Here is a 19453-nt window from a genome sequence, read left to right on the forward strand (position 1 = left end):
ATCTGAGCAGCCTGGACAGGTGGGGCCCGGGGACTGAATGCTGGGCTGCGAGAAAGGCTGAGCAAGTGTGTGCACGGCGCAGGGATGTTCCCGAGGCGGCGGGCGGAAAAGACACTGCTTAAGCTCATTTGTAAGAAAAACGGAAGGGATCGTGAAGACTACCCATGGTTATTTGGAGTGGTTCTGTCCTTTATGCTTCCCTGTTTTCTCATATTTCCTGAATTAATATTTTTATTCATGCAGTTTAACCATATTTTAAAACAACTAAAACAGGCCTAAATCCTGGAGCTCCTGGCTCTAAGCTCCCCCCACACCCCATTTCCCCATAGAACACCCCAGAGAGGAGGTCAGGACTAGTGGCAGATGTGGATCTGTCTGCTTCAGCCTCCAGCCATGGTGTGACAGGAGTGTCATCCCAGTTTGTGGAGGGCAGTGTGTGTCCCCAAACATTACCCTGAGACACAGTACTGTCTGGCACTTGTGCATCTCAACTACCCCAGTGAGTGAGCCAGCACAAGGTGTGTAAACAGGAAAGGTGTCTACTAGCTCATTTGGATGGGCCCTCGGTGTCACCCTGCAGCCTGGGAAATGGGTCTGCGTCTTGGCTTTCTGACCAAACGATCTGGTGAAACGCAGCCTCTCCCCCCAGCAAGCTCAGACTCCTTAAGTCAAGGGCACCCCTGAATTCTGCTCTCCCTTCCTCAGGGATTCCAGCTGGGCGGGCCGGCGCAAACGGGCCCTAACGGTAAAGGGAGATGGACTGTGATAAGCGAGGCCCATAGAGGCTATAAACCTCCCACGTGCTGCTCCCCACAGGGGCCCCGCCTGCCTGCTCACCTTTAACCTCCAGCCAGTTGTTACTTAACTCACGGAAATTCTGCACTCTGGAAACCTCCAGCAGGACACGAGGTCCCTGGGCAGATCCCAGGATGAGAGCAGGAACCTATCAGGTAAGACCTTCCTCCCTGCACACTGGGGAGACCCCAGGCTTCTGGGTGGGGAGAGGCGGGTCTTGGTATCCTCTCAACTCCCCGCCCCATCGCTGGCCCAGCTGAAGCCTGGGCAGAGTGAGCTTGGTTTGGCAGAGGTGGCCTGCGGTCATTCTGTGCCCGCCTGGTTGGGGAGCATGAAGGTCAGGGATGAAAGGTGCCAGGTCCCTGACTACCTCCTGGCCAGTGGCCGAGAAGCTGTGGTGGGAAGCAACCATGGAGCAGCCGAGCCCAGCCGGGGGGCCTCCCTCGGCTAAATCTGCCTCCTTCCAGGTAGGAGAACGCTGTGACCTTGGGCAGGTGGCCTTTCTCTCTAAGCCTCAGTTCTTTCTTTTGTACAAGTGGGTGTAAATATCCCTCAGGGGTCCACGACCATCAGCAATGATAATAGTCCCACATTTGATGAACCCCAAGGGAAAAGCCTTGTCATTAATAAGCCTTATTCTGAAGGCCTGGGGTTGCCAAGGGCCCAATAGGCTTCACAGCTCCACCTTGACCACTGGAGGCTCCACAGTAGCCCCACCCAGGGTGGCTGTGGGAGGCTCTTGTGGAGGGTCTCTAGAGCAGAACCATTAGCAGGCGGAGCTGGTGGCAGAGGCTACCTCCAGGGTCCTGTGTGCCAGGCCCCCGGGATCTGTAGACTGGATTCCATCTGATTGAATTCCCAGGACTAGGCTGTGAGTAGGACTGTAAGTCTCATTTAAATAATAATAACAGCAACACCGATCAGGTGCTCACTCCCTACTGGGCCCCGTGGCCATTGTTATCTGCATGCTACAGATTGAAAGCATTACTCTGTGTTTTATAGATGTGGAAGGTGTGGTTCCGAGCTGTTAAGGGCTTAGCTCGTTAGAGATTTCTAACATTGGCACGTGGGCGGAGCCCCTGCGCTCCCCGGGCCCAGCACCCTCTCAGCCTCACCAACCCCCTGAGGTGGGCGCAACTGCGACTCCCGCTTTACAGGCACAGCAGCGGGCCCAGCAGGTGAGCAGGCGCCCTGAGGCTGGCAGAGGAAGCCTTCCAGCCCTGCTCAGGCGGAGGCTGGCTGGAGCTGGGGAGGGGAACCCTGGGCTTGGCTACAAGGGGGTGAGGGTGGAGATAGGTTCATGTCCTGATAGGCACTAGACAAGTCAGCCTCACCGAGCCTCGGTTTCCTCTTCTGTTGAATGGGTACCCCAAGAAGGTGCCTCGCTCCCTCCCTGGGCAGCTTGAGCCCAGGCGGGAATGCGAGGCTGCAGCAGCTTAGCCATGATTGCCTGGGGCTGCAGGCCAAGCTGGGCCCTGCCTCCCCAGTCCCTCCAGACAGAGCCCTCTGCCCAGCAGCAGAGGAGGGGCGGCCCCAGACGCCAAGGTTTGGAAACAGTGGCTCCTTTGAAGTCACCTAGACTCCCTCACTTTAGAGGCCATGGCCCTAGAGAGATGAGGTGACTTGCCCAGGGTCACATTGTGGGGGTTCCTTCGCTCGGGAGAAAGAATTGAGGGCAGTCCCCCAAGGTCTGGGCTCCTCACCAGGAGAGGGGCCTCCCTTTGAAGGAAGAGCCTGCTCAAGGCCAGAGCTCTGTGAACCAGGTGACCAGGTCACCTCACCAGGCACAAGGCAAGTGGGGCGGGGTCCAGGGGTGGCCTGGAGGTGGAGTTTGGCACCCAGTGAATGATCAAGTCACTTCCCCTGTTAGGCCTTTGTCGCCTCCCCTGAGAAATGGGTCCTGGCACAACCTTCCTCGCAGGGTGGGTGAGGGTCCAATGAGACAGATGTGTGTAAGGGTCTCTGCGCAGTGCTGGTGTCTAGAAAGAACTTACATTGACTATTACTTAAGAAAATCCAAGTTTCAAATGAAAAAGATTAGCCAGGGATTGCCCAGTTTGGTCAGAGGGGCTAACTCAGTAGTGAAGGGAATCAAAGGGAGCTGGGGTCGAGCTGCGCCCTTGCCTGCTGGTCCCCTTCGCAGGTGATTCCTGGCCTCAGGTCCCGTTTCCTCACCTGTAAAATGGGCTCAGCGTAGTGCCTGGCCAGGAGGATGCTGAAGAAATCTTACCCCCCAGGGAATAGGTGCCACAGACAATGGTGGTTATAGAGGGTGAGACAGCGAATTGGAAAAAACAATTCTGAACATTTTTCTTTCTGAAAGGCAGTAAGACGCTGCTCTCGGGTTCAGCAGAGAAGGCTTTCAGCGGCTCAGAGAGGAGGCAGCAGGCCTGAGTCAGCCTTTCTGCAGCCTGGCTGCCCCACAGCCCCACATCACAAGCCTGGTGGCCTCCGAGGGCAGCTTGTGGGGACCCCAGGAACTTCTGGGGAGCCACTCCTGGTTCCAGGTCAGTTCGGGCCCCTTGCAGGGCCTCAGTGTCCCGAACTGCTGGACCAGAGAGTTGGTCAAGAAGAGCTCTGAGGTGCAGCTACCCAGTGTGGTAGGAATCGTTCATTGTTTTTTCTGATTATTCTCCCAGGAGAGATTTTTATAAAATACATATAAGCCAAAGGAAGACAAAAGTTGCCTCTAGCCTGGCCACCTGGAGCTAACCAGTTACCATTTAGGGAATAACCTCCAGGCTGGTTCTAAATTATAATTATTTTAACAAAAATAGGATCCCACTGTCCATACTGTCTCACCAATGGGTTTGTTCCCTTACTAGCCTTCTCATATGGAGATTCACAGCATGCTTTAAAAAGAAGTATTTATTCTGAAATGCTAATAGAACCATGTGGTTCAAAATTCAAAAAATGTACATGGGTGGATGGTGACATTTGAGCAGAGGCCTGGAATTACTGGAAGTCAGTCATGTGCACTTTTGGGGAAAGAACGTTCCGGGCAGGGGGAACCACCAGTGCAAAGGCCCTGAGGCTTTGGCATGCATTCACTCTGTGTGACCTTTGGCTGGCTGAGTAACCCCTCCATGCCTCAGTTTCCCATGAGGACTAAATGAGCACCTCTCATGCTGAGCGCTCACTAGTTGTGGACTTTCGTGAAGGTGGGCGTGAACTTGCGTATTTGAGGATCGGAGAGAAGGCCAGCAGGGCTGGGGGTGGTGGTCATAGATGGTAAGATCAAACGTTGGGATTTCATCCTAAGTACAACAGGAATCCACAGAAGGGTTTGGAGAAGAGAGATGAGATTTGATTTTCTTTAAAAATGATGGAGAATGGCCGTAGGGTCAAGAAGAGCAGCAGCAAAGAGACTATAAGGTAGAACAGCACCAGGCCCGGAGCTCAGGGTGGCCTGGAGGGAAGGTGGGGGCATTGAGCAGACAGGCCTGTGGATGGCTGGGTTTGGGGGTGAGGGAAACCTAAGGTGAGGCCCAGTTTTAGAGTTGGGCAGCTGGGTGGATGGTAGAGCTGTTTTCCAAGCTGGCAAAGCCTGGGGAGGAACAGGTTTCAGGGTGGAGATGCAAGAGAACATGTTGTGGATGTTTAAAAGTTATTTTTTCTTAATTAATTTGTTTTTTTAGAGAGAAAAAGAGAGAGAGAGACATCAATTTATTGTTCCACTCATCCATGCACCCAATGGTTGACTCTTGTATGTGCCCTGACTGGGGATTGAACCCCACAACTTTAGCATGTCAGGACGATGCTCTAGGGCCAGATGTGATTAGTTTAGGTGTGGTTAGATGCTCACAGGCCGTAGGTCACTAAAGAGACGCTTGAAAGTCAGATGCTATCACAGACCTGGGACAGCAGAACCTTGGAGAGAGATGTGAGTCCTGGGCCCTCCAGTGGGAAGATGTTGGAGAAGGTGCAGCCAGCAAGGAGAGAGGAGTAGAAGGGAGCATCAGGAAGCCCAGAGAACAAAGGGACCGGGAAGAGGGGTGTCATCAGCTGTCAGCTGCCACCTGAGATGGAGCCTGCGGGTCTCCAGTCACAGCTCCAATTGTTTCTGGGGTCATTTTAGAAATGGAATTGCAGGGTCAAAGGGAGGCGCATTTCTCCTAATAAATGAAATTCATTAACACTTTGGCAGCATCAGGAGGAGCTGGCCCACTGAGGGTGCAGAACTCTGCCTGAGGCAAGTGTCCTTCCCCCAGTCACAGACAAGTGTCTCCTTGTAGGTCACTGGATGTAAATAGGTATTCAGAGCTGTAGGGTCCTTGTGTATATCAGAGGGTCAGAGCTCTGGAGTGGGCATCCCAAATCTCCCTTCCCTTCTGAAACTAGGCTTCTGCACAAAGCTGCCAATGAGCTTGAACCTCTCCTGGTCTCCACAGAGCCCTGGGTGGAGGGAAGGGGTAGCTGGACCTCTCTAGGCCAGGCTCTCTGGAGTACGGTGGTCTTTGGAGATTTGTCCTCATTGAGACAGTCCACTCCTTCCCCCAAGATATCCCCAGAAATGATGGGCTCATTTCAGCCCTCAGTGGGTGGACACTGGCTCACTGGCCAGTCTCCCCACACCCTTGTTTTCTTGACTTTTCTCTCCAGACAGTGGTTTTGTTTCTATTGTCCTTTCTGGAGAGCAGAAATGCCATCATGGTGGTAACAGTGATGAAGGTGCCTTTGATTTTCTCATTTACACTTCTCTCTATTTCCTTCTACGAACACTTCTGACTTTTCATGTAAAAAGCAATGATACAGGCTGGCAGGAGTGGCTCAGCAGTTGAGCACCAACTCTCCCTTCCTGTCTCTGAAATCAATAAAGGTATCTATTTTTAAAAGCAATGATACAAAGGAGGTGAGCAAACCATATAGGAAACACAAATGGTTTTTTAAAATTAGAAAAAGTGCTCAGCCTCCTCCAAGTAAAATAAATGCAATTGATAACTACCCTGAGGATCCATTTTTCCAGCTATGATATTGGCAAGGATCAAAGCTGGCTAACAGCTGTGTTGGTGGAAAAAGCTGGCTCATGCCCTGCGGGGGTGGGGTTGGGGCAGAAACCAGCCCCACCCCTCTGGGGGACCACGTGACAATAAGTATACAAGTGTCAAATGCAAATCACCTCCAACCTAGCAGCTGCATTTCTTGGAATTTATGAATCAGATACACTCGCACATGGCAGAAATGACTCGGATAAAATGTTACTGACTGTAACACTGCTTGTGATGGCGAAATACTGGAAACCAGAATGTCCCTCGGTAGACCGGCCACATACACAGCAGTACTTCCATGCCAGGGAGCGCTGCGCCGCTTCGAAGAACAGCTTAGCTAGTGGGGAGGCCCTAGGTACTGACACGGCTCAGAGCCGGGTCCAAGACATAAAGGCATGTGGAAAAAGCACAACACAGACTTGCATAGATCTGTGGCTACAAAAGGGAAATCTCTATATATTTGTATTTGCTTGTAAATGTATAAAATTTCTCTGGAAAGATGTCAAGAAACATAACTTTGATAGCTTTGGAGGAGGGGAATTAGGATGCTGGGACCTGGAGTGGGAGGGGAGCTTTTCACTGTACACTGTTTTGTACTTCTGACTATTTGAATGATGTGATGTATCACCCATCCAAAAATATTAGAATTTAAACATAAAAATAAGAGAAATCTATTCTACCCCCTCCCCCTTAAATGTTACGCCTACACATTTCCCGGCATCACTGGCTATGAAAACTGTCCTTGGAGACCATGGAGTAAACAGGCCCAGGGAATAGGTGACCTGCCCAAGGCCACTGGTTGGCTTTGCCAAGGTCTCAGTCACCACTTATAATTTCCTGCACAACTGGGATGACAGCAGGTAGGACCCCCGGAATTTTCTGCGCTGTTTCTTGCCTTCTGTGTCTGTACATCTATTTCTGTTACGGCTGGAGCAGAGGTCTGCGGGTCATGGTTGCCAGGACTATGAATCCTCCCCGCTCCGGGTATGGCTGCTCGCAGGGCAGCAGGGAGGTTGGCCCAGGCAGCTTTGCTCCAGGCAAGGAAAGAAATCAGTGAAGAGTTAGGAACATAGGCAGGTGGGTTTCCCACCTTACACGGGAGGAGGGAGTCTCCCTCCTGGAATGTCATTTTCCCTGGGACCACAGTCCTGGAGGAATAGGCCGCAGTTCCAAGGCCCCCTGTTACGTATGAATCAACAGAGGCCCCCAGCAGTGGATTCAGAAAAGGAACACTTGCCATATGGAGGACAGAACTGCGGAGTGATGTCTGTGATGCCCAGCATGCTTTCATGTTTGACAAGGTGACAAACAGACATTGGAAAAATGGGCCAAGGAGGAGTGAAGCAGTTTTTTGAAATAAATGCATGCAAAGATGCTCAAGTTCACTGCAGCCAGGGAAATGTAGAGTGAGAATGACAAGGTACTGTACACCCAGCAGTCTGGGGGACATGCTGGGGAAGGGGTGCCTGCAAATGTTATAGCGTTGAGGGGAGGAACTGCCAACACCCCTGGACCCCGCCCTCCCACTCCATGGGCTCTCACCACAGGAATGGAAGCCCCTGGTGTACACTCTCCATAGCAAAAACACTGAAGTTATGTAAATGCCCTTCAGCAGGCAAGCGGGAGTGCAATATGGTGTTGCTGCCGCCACTGAGTTAGCAGTCCCCCTGCCTGGGGGGGGCAGGGGGAAGGAGGGAGGCACAGGTGCTAGGAACAAGGACTCCTGGCGCCAGAGTTCAAATCTTGATTTTGTGACCTGGGCATGTGCCTTTATTCCTTCGTGCCTCAGTTTCCTCACCTGTGAAACAAGGGTGATAATACTGGCTCCTGTGTCACAGGATTGTGATGATTAAATGAGCAACTACGGAGAAAGTGTTTGGAGCAGTGCCTGGGCAGAGAAGGGCTCCTCGCCTGTTTGCTAAGTGGATATCTTAGAGGAATCCCTCTAAGCTTGGTGTTGAGCATGAAAAGTTAAGACAAAATAGTACCATCTGCATTGACAAGGCCCTATAGCTATCTCGGTGTGTCTGTGATTTCATGGGCATAGAAAACTGTGGGACACATAGTTGGTTGTCAAGGATCTCCCAAGGAGGAAAGGGGGGGGGTAAGCAAAAGAAAAACTTTTAAAGCTTCTTTATGATCATTTTTATGCAGTTACTAAATTATATACATTTCTGTGTATAGAGAAAGTTTCAATTATTAAAACACCAAACCAAATATGGAAAGAACCTCTTTCTCTCCCATGGGGCCAGTGGGGGGTGCCCAGCAGCGATGAGAAGAGCTGAAGTAAAGCCAGCCAATGAAGGAATCTTCCCAACACATCATTTGTTTATTTCAAAACCAGTCTCCAATAAATATTTACCTCAATGCCTGCAGGAAAGAGGGAGAGAGGTCCTGAAGTTCCCATCCGTTTTTTGAAGGACTGCCTTTGGTCCGTGGGAACTTCCCTAGAGGGATGTTTGTAGGCCTCCTTCCCCCTTTTTAGACCTCAGCTGTAAAAAGGGAATCTCCACTCTGCTTTTTCCATGCTAGCCGCTAGGGCCGAGCAGGTAACAGGAAAAAAGTTCTGAAACACTTTTTTTTTTTTTAATTTTAAGATCTAATTGGCTTCATCGAATGAGTCATGCACCCCAGCTGGTTAATAGAAAGAAAGGCGCTCCTCCACACAGCAAGTCTTCAAGTGCAAATGTGATCTTGTCATCTCTCTTAAAACCATTTACTGCATCCAAATTCCTCATCAGGCCCCGCGGTGCTGCTGGACCGAGCTCGCTGGCGCTGAGGGCAGCTGGGCTCAACGGCGGGGGGCGGGGGAGTGCAGGTCTTGGGTGCTTAGCTGTCTCTCTCCAATCGTTTGCCTTTCACTCATCGTTCCCTCCGTTGGCCTGGAAACCTCCCCCCCATCCCTATACCTCGCCGACTCCCCCTTATCCCCAGGCCTCCCCCAGGAGGTTGCTTTCTTACAGGAAGACCTCCCAGACTGCCCAGGGTCGGTGGGCCAGGGACCCCAGCGGCACAGGTCCTAGGGTTTTTGGTCTATTGGCCCGCAATCGGGTTGTCAGATTCGCGAGGGCAGACGCCGCATCCTCGCAGCCCCGCGGTCTCTGCGTTACCTTGCGACATTTGGGGTTCAGTGACCCCCCCCTATAAGGTCATTTCATCCGGCTTGGACCCGGTTCGGATCTGATTCTGGTCTGGAGCAGAGGCTGAGGGCTGCTGACGACCAACGGCTATTTGGGGAGGGGGAGGGACGAAAGCAGCGCAAGTTTAAGGCGGACGCCGCCCTGGGAGCTTGCCCCTCACAAATCTTTGCGAAATCCCCGGATTCAGAGACCGCCCCCTCGCAAGGAAGGCATCCGCGGATTCTCATTGGTGCCGGTGGGCTCCCTGGGAGGCGCTTATTGGCGGAGGCCGTGCAGGGGCGGGGCGAGGGGCGCCGGGGCGGGGCCGGACGTCCGCGTTTATGGCCCCTGGAGAGCTCGCGGGCTGCGGGACTATGTCGCGTGCGCGCGGCCGCCTGCGCGCGGCTCTCCTCCTCGCCGCCGTTTCTCCGCGTGGTGTAACGCCCGCGGTCGCGGGAAGGCGGGGGCTGAGCGCCAGGCCCGCGCCGCAGGAGCCGGGCATGGAATACCAGGTATCCCGCGCGCGGGCCGGCGGCCGTGGGAAGCCCTCCTGTGGCCAGGCCTGAGCCGCGCCGCCCCCGGGGCCGCCCGCGGAGGAGGGTACCGGGAAACCCGCGTCTGGGGACCTCGAGGGCGTGGGCATCCACTAGTCCCGAGGTGGGGGACAGGGACCAGGAAGTTGGGCCTGGGCCGCCGGATCTGGAAATTCTGAGGCTGAAGTGTCCCACGTTAGAGTTTGAAGGGGCGTCGGATTTTAGGACCACGAGGTCCAGGGGCGCCGGCTGGGGTTCGGGTGCTCCAGCGTCTCCCGAGTCAGGAATCAGGGGCAGTGGGGTGGGGGTGGGGCAAGAATCCGGAAAACAGAAAGTTTCCACTTAGCTTTATGCCAGGGGCCAGTTGCCAGACACACCAGCCAGGCAGGTGGCAGCAGTTTGATGGGGTGGGGCCTCCAACCAAACATAGAGGTCCTGAGGGGAAATAAACAGCACCCCTACTCTTACCCCCGGTGTGGACCTTCCTGAGGCTGACCTACCAGCCTTCCTGGCTGGGCGACCCTGGGCACACCCCTTCTCCCTCCCAGACTCCTTCTCTTCCCCATACGGTGGCTTCAAGCAGCTCTGCTCTTTTGTGGGGGGGAGGGGCGGAGGGCACAAGAATGCCAATTTATTCTTTTTTGTACACAAGAACAAATAATATCCCTCCAGGCAAAATTTTGCAAAATTCAAACAACCATCACCTTATCTCACCTTGGCGCTACCTCCTCTTCCTTTAGTAGTTTAGAAAGTACCTCGTATTCTGGCAGCTCTCCCCTTGGCCGGAATACGGAATCCCAGTCATCAGGGTTAGGCATGGAAGACTTTAGGAATTCCTTGTGCGAATTCCTCCAGCTCTAAGACCCCAACCTTCTGTGGTTCTAGCCTCTCCCCAGTAGGGGCCCAATGTAGCTGTGGACCCCATTGGAGGGAATGAGGGCAAAGGCCCCAGGGGTGCAGCCTGGGGAGCCCGAACCAAAAGCAAGGCTAATCCCGTTAGTCATGCTACCTGCTTAGCCTGGCACTCTTGTGGGTGGGGCTGAGCTGCCCCAGGCTCCCATCTCTGCCAGAGCTGGAACAATGCCACTTCTCTCTCACTGGTGTCTAATCTCTAGGCTGAGGCAACCTGGCCATTGGTATACTGGGTGCCTCTGTCCCTATGGACCCCTACTGAGCCTTAACCTGCTACTTGGGGACTGTGGTTGCCAGGATGCTGTGCACACACTCAACACCCTGCAGACCAATGCCAGCTACCTGGAACAGGTGAAGTGCCAGCGAGGTGACCCCCAGACACAGCTGGAAGCTATGAAGCAGTACTTGGCACTGAGTGGGCTGCAGGTAAAGTGGGTAGGGCTGGTGACCACCCTCCCCCTTCTGTTTGTCTGTGAGTCCTGTTGCTGACTTGGGGACCTTGTCTTTCTGTCCCAGGTGGAGGACTTGGACCAGCTAAACATCATCCATATCACTGGGACAAAGGGGAAGGTGAAGGACAGGATCCAGGGGGAGTGTATCCACTCGGTGGGGTGAGGACTGCCCAGACAAGAACTTTTCTTCCTAGGGCTCCACCTGTGCCTTCACTGAACGTATCCTCCGAAGCTACGGTCTGAAGACAGGATTCTTTAGGTACTGAGATGTGGAGGGATGTAGTGTCTTCATGATCTCTGGGGGTTTGTGGAACCAGCCAGTACCTCAGGGCCAGGGACACCCCCCAGAGCTGAGCTGCAACTCTTTCCGCCCAGTTTTTGTTCATTCAACAAGCATTTCATTAGCACTCACCACATTGGCTCAAGTTTATGGAAATGTTTAATTTTCGTAATGAAAAAAATTGGAGGAGGGTGGCAATAACTTGAATATGCAAACTAAATACAGCTAGAATAGTCATGTCTTTTTATTAACTTAAATTCCATGTACAAATTGTAGATCACACAGAAATATTTATCAATTAGGATGCCTTTGCAGTAAGGAGCAGAAAACCTGGCTTGTAAGGGCGTAAACGATAAGGGTAGTTTATGACATGCGTGCTGCCTCATGAGTGGGCAGCGGAGGGGAGCCCTTCCCCTAGGCCAGCCCCAGCTGCTGCTTTGTCCTCAAGGCAGCAGCTCCTCTTGGTTGAACTCAGGCATCGTGACTCACATCAGAAGATGAGCAGGGGCGGGGTGGGGAGACATGGGTTCCTCTTCCCCTAGGCTGTACGTGCCTCCTCCTCGTAAAGCAGTGGGATTAACCTGGCCATTAATTGCTCAGGATTTAGTCCTTGGGGCTGGGACATTTAAGATTTTTGCCTCCTTTTCTGTAACCAGTTCCTTCAAGTGACCTTTAAGCGTCTGAAACCAGCTCACTGAGATCGTGTCAGGCCATTGTTTTCCCTAACCAGTTGTTTGTTCAAAATAAAGAAATGGAGAGATGGACTCAATACTAGAGGGTCTTTCTTTGAGGATTCAAATATAAGCTGACAATATCTCTTCTAAAATAAGTTTTTGGGTAAAAACCCAACCTTCAACTTGAGCCTATGCAGCCTTGTGGGCCAGCCCAGGGATGCACAGAAGGGCTGGGGCACAGGGAACTATTGAGGGACTCGGGAGAGGTGAGACACAGGCCAGTGGCATCAGCCCCACCTGGGCCTGGGAGGCCGAGGTGAAAAACTAGGACTCTTGAGGGCAGAGGGAAGCCACAGAAGGGTTGACAGTGACATGATCAGATTTGTTTTTCCAAAAGCCAAGTCTGATGGGGGTAGGGGAGTTGGAGGAAGGCTTGGAGGACTCGAGCAGGAAGTCCCAGTAACCTTAGGTCTCCCGGCAGCTCTCCCCACCTGGTACAGGTGCGCGAACGGATCCGTATCAATGGGCAGCCCATCAGCCCCGAGCTCTTCACCAAGCACTTCTGGCACCTCTATCATCGGCTTTCGGAGACCAAGGTTTACATACAGGGGAGCTGGTGGGGGCAGAAGGGGCTCTGGAGTGGGTGGATGAACCCACAAGGGGCTGCACATCCCAGGACCCCATTTCCCCAGAGCAAAGGCTGCAGGGGCCCCAGGCTCTGATGTGTTCTTGTCCACAGGACAGCCGCAGCTGTGTCTCCATGCCCCCTTACTTCCGCTTCCTCACGCTCATGGCCTTCAACATCTTCCTCCAAGAGAAGGTGTGTACCCACTCCTAGAACCCTGCATCTAAGGCCTTGGGGAGGGGAATCTTAGCAGGCGGGGGGCTCCCATGTGGCATCCAGGTGTCCTCATACCCCCTGCCATGCCCTCTGATCCTCTGCAGGTGGACCTGGCAGTGGTGGAAGTGGGTATCGGTGGGGCTTACGACTGCACCAACATCGTTAGGTGAGGGCGGCTGCTTGGGGAGAGGGATGGTGGTCCTGAGCCCAGGAGGCCCAGGTGCCCAGGGCAGGGGCATCGTGACCCTTTTGTCTTCTGCAGGAAGCCTGTGGTATGTGGGGTCTCCTCTCTTGGCATTGACCACACCAGCCTTCTGGGGGACACGATAGAGAAGATCGCATGGCAAAAAGGGGGCATCTTCAAGGTGACTGGGCAGCCCCAGGGAGGGGAGGTACATGGACAGCCTGGTCCTGGCCCTTAAGGCTCAGGGAAGTGGGGCTGGGGCAGGGTCCTTTGTATCCTTAGGCGAGGTCTTGGGTATCAGTGGGGTCTGGGTTCTTGTCTCAGCTCTGCATGTAACTGGAGCAAGTTGAGCCTCATCTCCAGCCTTAGTCTCCCCACTGAGGGGTTCCCATAGGTCTTATGAGGGAGGAAGCTAAATGGGCCAATCAGACCCCGGTGTTTAGGGGCCAGAGATGAAGGTGGAGGAGCCTCAGCAGCCCCTCTCGCTGTCTCTCCTGCACAGCGTGGCGTGCCTGCCTTCACCGTGCTGCAGCCCTGTGGTCCACTGGCGGTACTGAAGGAGCGTGCTGAGCAGATCTCAGTGAGTCTCATCAGAAGTACTGGCCATCCATTTACCCTCTGGGCTGCAGTTTGCTCATCTGTGCCCGAGCGCCAGCTGCTCGGCCAGCTGGAGCACATCTTGGTTCTTGGCACAAGGCTTGGTGGGCTCTGGTTGGTGGGGAAAGATGGAAGGGCTGATGACACCGGGAAGGGCCTCCTGTCCAGGGTGGCAGCAGCAGCTCCCCTGACTTCTCTGCAGTGTCCCCTCTACCTGTGCCCACCGCTGGAAGCCCTGGAGGAAGGGGGGCCACCGCTGACCCTGGGCCTGGATGGAGAGCACCAGCGGTCCAATGCTGCCTTGGCCTTGCAGCTGGCCCGCTGCTGGCTGCAGCAAAAGAATCACCAAGGTAAGTGGACAGGCTAGTGGGCAGGGGACATGTGGAGCCTGCCTCTGAGGGTTCTGAGAACACTCAGTCCCACACAGCCCTCTCTTGCCCTCCAGGCATCGAGGAGCTGAAACCGTCCAGGCCCAGCCTTCTGTGTCAGCTGCCTCTAGCCCCCGTGTTCCAGCCCACATCCCACATGCGGCACGGTGAGTTAGCCCCTCCTGCCCAGCCAGGTCCTTTCGGATGTTTCTTTCACTTTCCTCTTTGAGAGGTGAAGTCAGTTCTATTTGGTGCCCAAGAGAAAGGACTCTGAAATCAGTAACCATCTCTGACTTTGAGTTCATGAACTCTCTCTGAGCCTCAGTTTCCCCACCTGCCAGATGAGATGATTATAGGAACCACTATGAGGTGACATCACCAAGGGACTGAGCCCAGAGCCTGGCGAGTATGGGATAAACTGTCCAGCCAGTGGCAGCTGCCGTTACTGTCATCCTTGTCATCGTCATTATAAGACCATGAGGTTCTTGAGAATGCTGATATTCCCCCAAAGCTTACAGCACGTAGTAGGTGCTCATGGCTGTTAAACCCCTTCAGCAAATGGCTCCAGTGTGCTCACTGTGTGCCAGGCCCCATGTCAGAGCCATGATAACTCTGGGGCCAGGTAGATCTTCAGTCACATCCCAGTCTCAAGACTCAGGTGCTCTGTGACATAATCTCTCTGAGCTAAGGGCTAATATATGATGATAGCCTCTCTGAGGGCTGCCTAGAAGATTCCACCAGATGAGGCAGCAGAATCGCTGATCCCACTGACTGGCACCAGTATTAGGCTCCTGGGCTGATCAGCTCCTCAGAGCGCTCAGACTGAGGTGCGTGCTGCGGGCGGGTTATGTGTGCAAGTGGAAGACATTGGAGAGGGTGTGGGAAGGGCATCCTTGTGGCGACTCGCTGGAGAGAGCTGCCTTGCCCCCTTCCCCAGGGCTTCAGGACACGGTGTGGCTGGGCCGGACGCAGGTACTGAGCCGCGGGCCCCTCACCTGGTACCTGGACGGCGCACACACCTCCGGCAGCATGCAGGCCTGCGTGCGCTGGTTCCGCCAGGCCCTGCACCGCCGCAAGGGGCCGGGCAGGTGAGCCGTGGGCGGGGGGTGGTGTCGGGGGTGGGGTGCCCGGGAGAGGTGGGGCCTCTGGGAAGGATGGGGTGGCACCGGGCCATTAGGGAGCAGGGAAGTTTCGGAGGTGCGGCATTACCTGCCTCCTCGCCCCTCCCCCAGCGGGCCTGAGGTGCGCGTCCTGCTCTTCAACTCTACGGGTGACCGGGACCCCATGGCCCTGCTGAAGCTATTGCAGGTGAGAGGCAGCCCAGCCCTGTTCTGGCTGTGTGACCCTCCCACCCCCGGTGGGACCTTCATCCCTGAACCTCTGTTTCCTCAGTTGTAGAATGGGGCTAATTCCAGGATTTGGAGCCTGCTCAGTTGCTGGGTGACCTTAAGCTGTACCCCTGCCCCTAAGCCTCTGTTTCCCTATCTGTACAGTGGGCTTTGGTGCCCAGACCATAGGCCAGGCAGGGTATACTGAGGTAGATGGGGGACGGGGGCACTGAAGTGCTGTGGCTGGGTTTATGCAGCGTCACTCCAGCGGAGGTCATCTCCAGAGATGAGGATGTGTGTGGGCTCCCTGTGCTGTGTGGAAGATGGGCTGGGGTGGGGCATCCTCCCAGGGCTCTGACACCAAGCTTTACTCCTTGGCCTTCTAGCCCTGCCAGTTTGACTATGCTGTTTTCTGCCCTAACCTGACAGAGTTGTCGTCCGTGGGCAACCCAGGTGAGAGGTGACAGGCATGGTCCCTTGAGGTGGGCAGGGGTGTGGAGGGCCCTGAGGTGGACTGCTCTGTTGGTGACAGTGGGGGCTTCTGAACTGGAGGTCTGGGGGAGGAGCTAGATTTGTTTTATTGTATAAATATCCTTTGGTACATTTTGAACTTTGCATGTGACTGCAATACTAAAGAGGAATTATTGGGGAAAACATTTTTCAAAATGTAGGTTAAAACCTACTGATGGTTCTTGAAATCAATTTAGTGGACCTCAACCAGCATTTTCTATTTTAAATGAAACAGAATAGAAAATATCTGTGTGTGCTTGCACGAAGTAAGGGTAGGTACTATTTTATGAAGATTTTGTTCCAGACATTTATATACACATATGTGAGTACTGGGTTGCCCTTGTAAAATGTATTTTTTACTGTGGATTCCACTAAAAAAATTTGAAATAATATTATAAAAAATACAGCTCCCCAGGCCCCACATCAGATTGTCTGGGAAGAGTCCAGGAATCTGTATTTCTAGAAAAGCTTATGCACATCCAATGATGGACCCTGTCCATTTTACAGATGAAGGCAATGAGGCTAGGGTGGGGAGATGTGCTCAGTGGGCAAAAGCCCCAGCTTTGAAGCTAAACTGCCTGGCTTTGCTTGTCACGAGCTCTGAGGTACTGGGCAAGTCACTGAACTTCTCTGAGCCTGTTTCCTCATAGTGTCCACTAAGAGGACTGATGATGCATGTAAAAGGCCTGAGTTAAGCAGGTATCCACAGCGTGCTTGGCCTTCCCCCATCTGCCTTGCTGATGTGCCTGTCCCTGTGTCCTGCAGATCAGCAGAACTTCACGGTGACACTGGACCAGGTGTTGCGCCGCTGCTTGGAACACCAGCAGCACTGGAGCCGCCTAGATGAGGAGCAGGCCAGCCCCGACCTCTGGAGCACCCCTAGCCCGGAGCCTGGTGGGCCCGCATCCCTGCTGCTAGCACCCTGCTCGCCCCGCACCCACAGCACCAGCTCCCTTGCCTTCAGTTGCATCTCCCACGCTTTACAGTGGATCAGCCAGGGTCGGGACCCTGTCTTGCAGACACCCAGCACCCCACAGGACCTTCTCACCCACCCTGTGGCAGAGAGTGGAGCCAGCGTACTCCGTGAGGCTGCTGCCATCCACGTACTGGTCACTGGAAGCCTGCACCTGGTGGGCGGTGTCCTGAAGCTGCTGGAGCCCTCCCTGTCCCAGTAGCCAAGGCAGTAGGCTTGGAGGTGGGGCCTCCCACACCTGCCCTGCAGCTCTCCATGAACTCCTATATTAGGTGCCTTTTGTTTTCTGCTTTCCTGATTCTATTTGGACTGGCCCAGGGGCCTGAGCTCTGGGCAGTGAAATAGGTGGCTGATGGGTGGGTGGCTAAGATGAGACATTCTGTCTCTGAGCCTGTGGTGCCCTTGGCCTCTCCTCCCTCCCTGCTGAGACAGCCTGGGGTTTCCCAGTTCTCCTATTGTGATGGTAGGCTGGCCATCCAGCCTGCTTGTGGTCAACAAACCACCCAGACTGTTTCCTGGCCACACCTAGGGTCCTGCCAGGTGCAGGCCAATAGATTTCCTCCTCTCAGTGGCCTTCTGGAAAAGGATAGGGTCCCTGCCTGGGACCCCCTGGGGACCGAGGGTGGCTGGATTAAAGTCTACCTTTAAAAAAAAAAAAAAGTTTGATTTAACTCTTGATCTCTAGTTCCCTCAGCAGACAATAGGGGAATGGGGGCTGTAGTGGTACAGGAAATGGATTGTGTAGGAGCCCAGGCTGTGTGGCCTGGGACAGGTCCCTTCCTCCTCGTGAGCCTCAGGTGGCCTGATGTTTGTTGACCACATGCAGGCACTGCTTTACAGACCTCCCTGCAAAGACCTTGTGATTGAGAATTCTCATACCCAGTTTACAGATGAGGGAACTATGACTGGCTTAGAGAAGCCATGGGACCTGCCCACGGTCACACAGCCAATAAGTGGCAGGTCCAGAATTTGAATCCAGAGTTGTCTCCCCCCCTCCCTCATTTTAGGGCCCCTTCCCTTCTCCCAGCCTAGCACTGATTTCATGGTCTGATTTATTGGTGATGAGTATATAGGGGTGGGCCCAGGTCAGGCAGCCTGGCCACTCCTATCTGCTGCCTTCCTGATGGGCTAGGAGGGAGGGGGTTTCCATGTGACAGTTGCAGGAAAGAGCTAGGCCCCCCCTGTTCCCAGGCTGGGCATCCTTTGGCTTCAGTCCCCCAAAGTAATGCCAGTCCAAAGTTGTACTGCTGGGATAGGATCCTGGTGGTTCTAGGCTGGTCTTGGAGGAGGCACTTTTGGCCTGAGGAGACTGGGCAGAGTCTGTTTTGAGTTCTCACCTCCTGCCCATCCCAGGTCATCGAGTGCTAGATCCGGGTTAGAATAACAGGGGCTTGGGTTTCTATAGCAACGTGGACATACAGGGCAGTGTTCTGTCTCTCTGTGGTCCTGGGAAGCCGTACCCCAGGCCCACTGAGTTTGAAGGTTCTGCAGGGTGGGGTGGGGGGACCCCAAGGTGTTCCAATCTGGTGCCCCCGCTTGCAGCAGGCCTCTGAGAAAGAGGCAGAGGGCATGGTCCATCCTTGGCCGAGTGGAAGGGTTGGGGTCTCAGGGTGAGTTCATGACCAGTGGTTCCCAGCTGGTGGCTGCTCAGTCTCTCCTGCTGGGCAAGGGCTGGCTGGGTGGCCCCCAGGGCTCCAGGCTGGGCACTACGCCATGCTGCTGGTGGAGCAGGGGGTGCTCTGGGTGCTCCCGATGCTGTGGTTGGTGCTACTGCTCTCAGAGGAGGCCGGGGCAGCCACTGCCACCACGGGCTCCTGCTTGCTGGGGGGACCTGGGGGCAGGGGCGGAGGTCAGGGCCCCAGCCAGGGCTCCCCACCCCCAGAGGCTTTGCTGGGTTCCCCCAGGTGGTGGTAGAGGGGTCCTGAGTACTCATGATGGGGGCCTGGGATACTCACGTGTGTGCGAGTAGATATACCAGAGCGCGGCGGTGAGCAGGGCCCCGATGAGGAAGGCGCCAAAGGTGATGCCCAGCACAGCGGGCAGGACGAGGGTTTTGCCTGTGCAACCAAGGGACAGCTCAGTGCTGCTGCCTCGTCCCTGGCCCCCACCCTGGCTCCCAACTCTTGCGCTGGCCAGGAGCACAGGTTTTGGTGTGAGTCCCAGCTCACCTACTGCCCTGACTCCTCTGAACCTCGGAATCTCAGTCTCCCCATCTAGCAAATGGGTTCATCACACCCATGCCTGGCACTAAGCTGTGGTTGCTGTGACTGTCTACCAAGAGGGTCTAATCAGGCCTTTAGGGCCACACCTCTGCTTCCCAAGGCTGACAGAGATGCGATTTCAGGGGGCTGGGTGGTATAATATGAACAAAAAGTGAGTGGGGCCTGGGAGTCCAGAGCCTGTCCCTCCTCACTGTGTGACTTAGGTCAGTCCCTGCCCCTTCTGCGCCCTGTACCATGGTAGGGACTGACAGGGCTCTCTAGCTCTGCTCTTGGATTTTCCCAAGCCCCATTCCTTCCTCACTCCTGACTCCTGTGTGACAGCCGGGCAGCCTCCCCTTGGGCCTGAGTTCCTGTCCACACAGTGGAGCTATTAGCCCTCGTCTCCTGGTTATGAACTGGGAGTGGGGTTCCATCCTGGCCTGGGTTGGGTGGCAAAGGAGGGGTATTCCCCACCTCTGGCTCCAGTGTCAGGGACTCTGGTGCCTTGTGGGGCCAGGACCCAGAGGGATCTAGCAGAGGCTGGAGGGTGCTGGGCTGAAGGGGCATCCTCTACACTGGGGGCCTTAAGGTGAGGCCAGTACCATCCCAGGTGCCTTCCGTCCCATCCAGACCTGATTCTGGAGGCCCTGTCCCCCCAGTGAGGTCAACCAACCACCATGGGGATCAAGAAGAGTCAA

At 54.6% G+C, this 19453-nt stretch overlaps 2 protein-coding genes across 2 annotated transcripts in view; one reads left to right on the top strand and one right to left on the bottom strand.

Annotated features, from left to right (window-relative positions):
* The first annotated feature begins 9257 nt into the window (after positions 1–9257).
* Positions 9258–17669, top strand: FPGS (folylpolyglutamate synthase). Its single transcript, XM_016211012.2, has 15 exons — positions 9258–9414; positions 10645–10773; positions 10864–10917; positions 10994–11058; positions 12235–12349; positions 12493–12573; positions 12699–12760; positions 12857–12959; positions 13281–13358; positions 13578–13725; positions 13821–13910; positions 14681–14831; positions 14976–15051; positions 15458–15524; positions 16347–17669. Exons 1-15 carry the CDS (start codon positions 9277–9279, stop codon positions 16754–16756), a joined length of 1767 nt encoding a protein of 588 aa, XP_016066498.2. The 5' UTR covers positions 9258–9276; the 3' UTR covers positions 16757–17669.
* A 105-nt stretch (positions 17670–17774) lies between these two features.
* Positions 17775–19453, bottom strand: part of ENG (endoglin) — a 30049-nt gene continuing 28370 nt past the window's right edge. Inside the window, exons 14-15 of the mRNA XM_016211011.2 lie at positions 18510–18611; positions 17775–18385 (exon numbers count right to left, since the gene is read on the bottom strand). Coding sequence (XP_016066497.2) covers positions 18261–18385; positions 18510–18611 — 227 coding nt within the window. The 3' untranslated portion in view covers positions 17775–18260. The remainder of the gene's footprint in view (positions 18386–18509; positions 18612–19453) is intronic.

This window comes from Miniopterus natalensis, chromosome 12 (assembly GCF_054644295.1).
Source record: "Miniopterus natalensis isolate mMinNat1 chromosome 12, mMinNat1.hap1, whole genome shotgun sequence".
NCBI classification, from domain to species: domain Eukaryota; kingdom Metazoa; phylum Chordata; class Mammalia; order Chiroptera; family Miniopteridae; genus Miniopterus; species Miniopterus natalensis.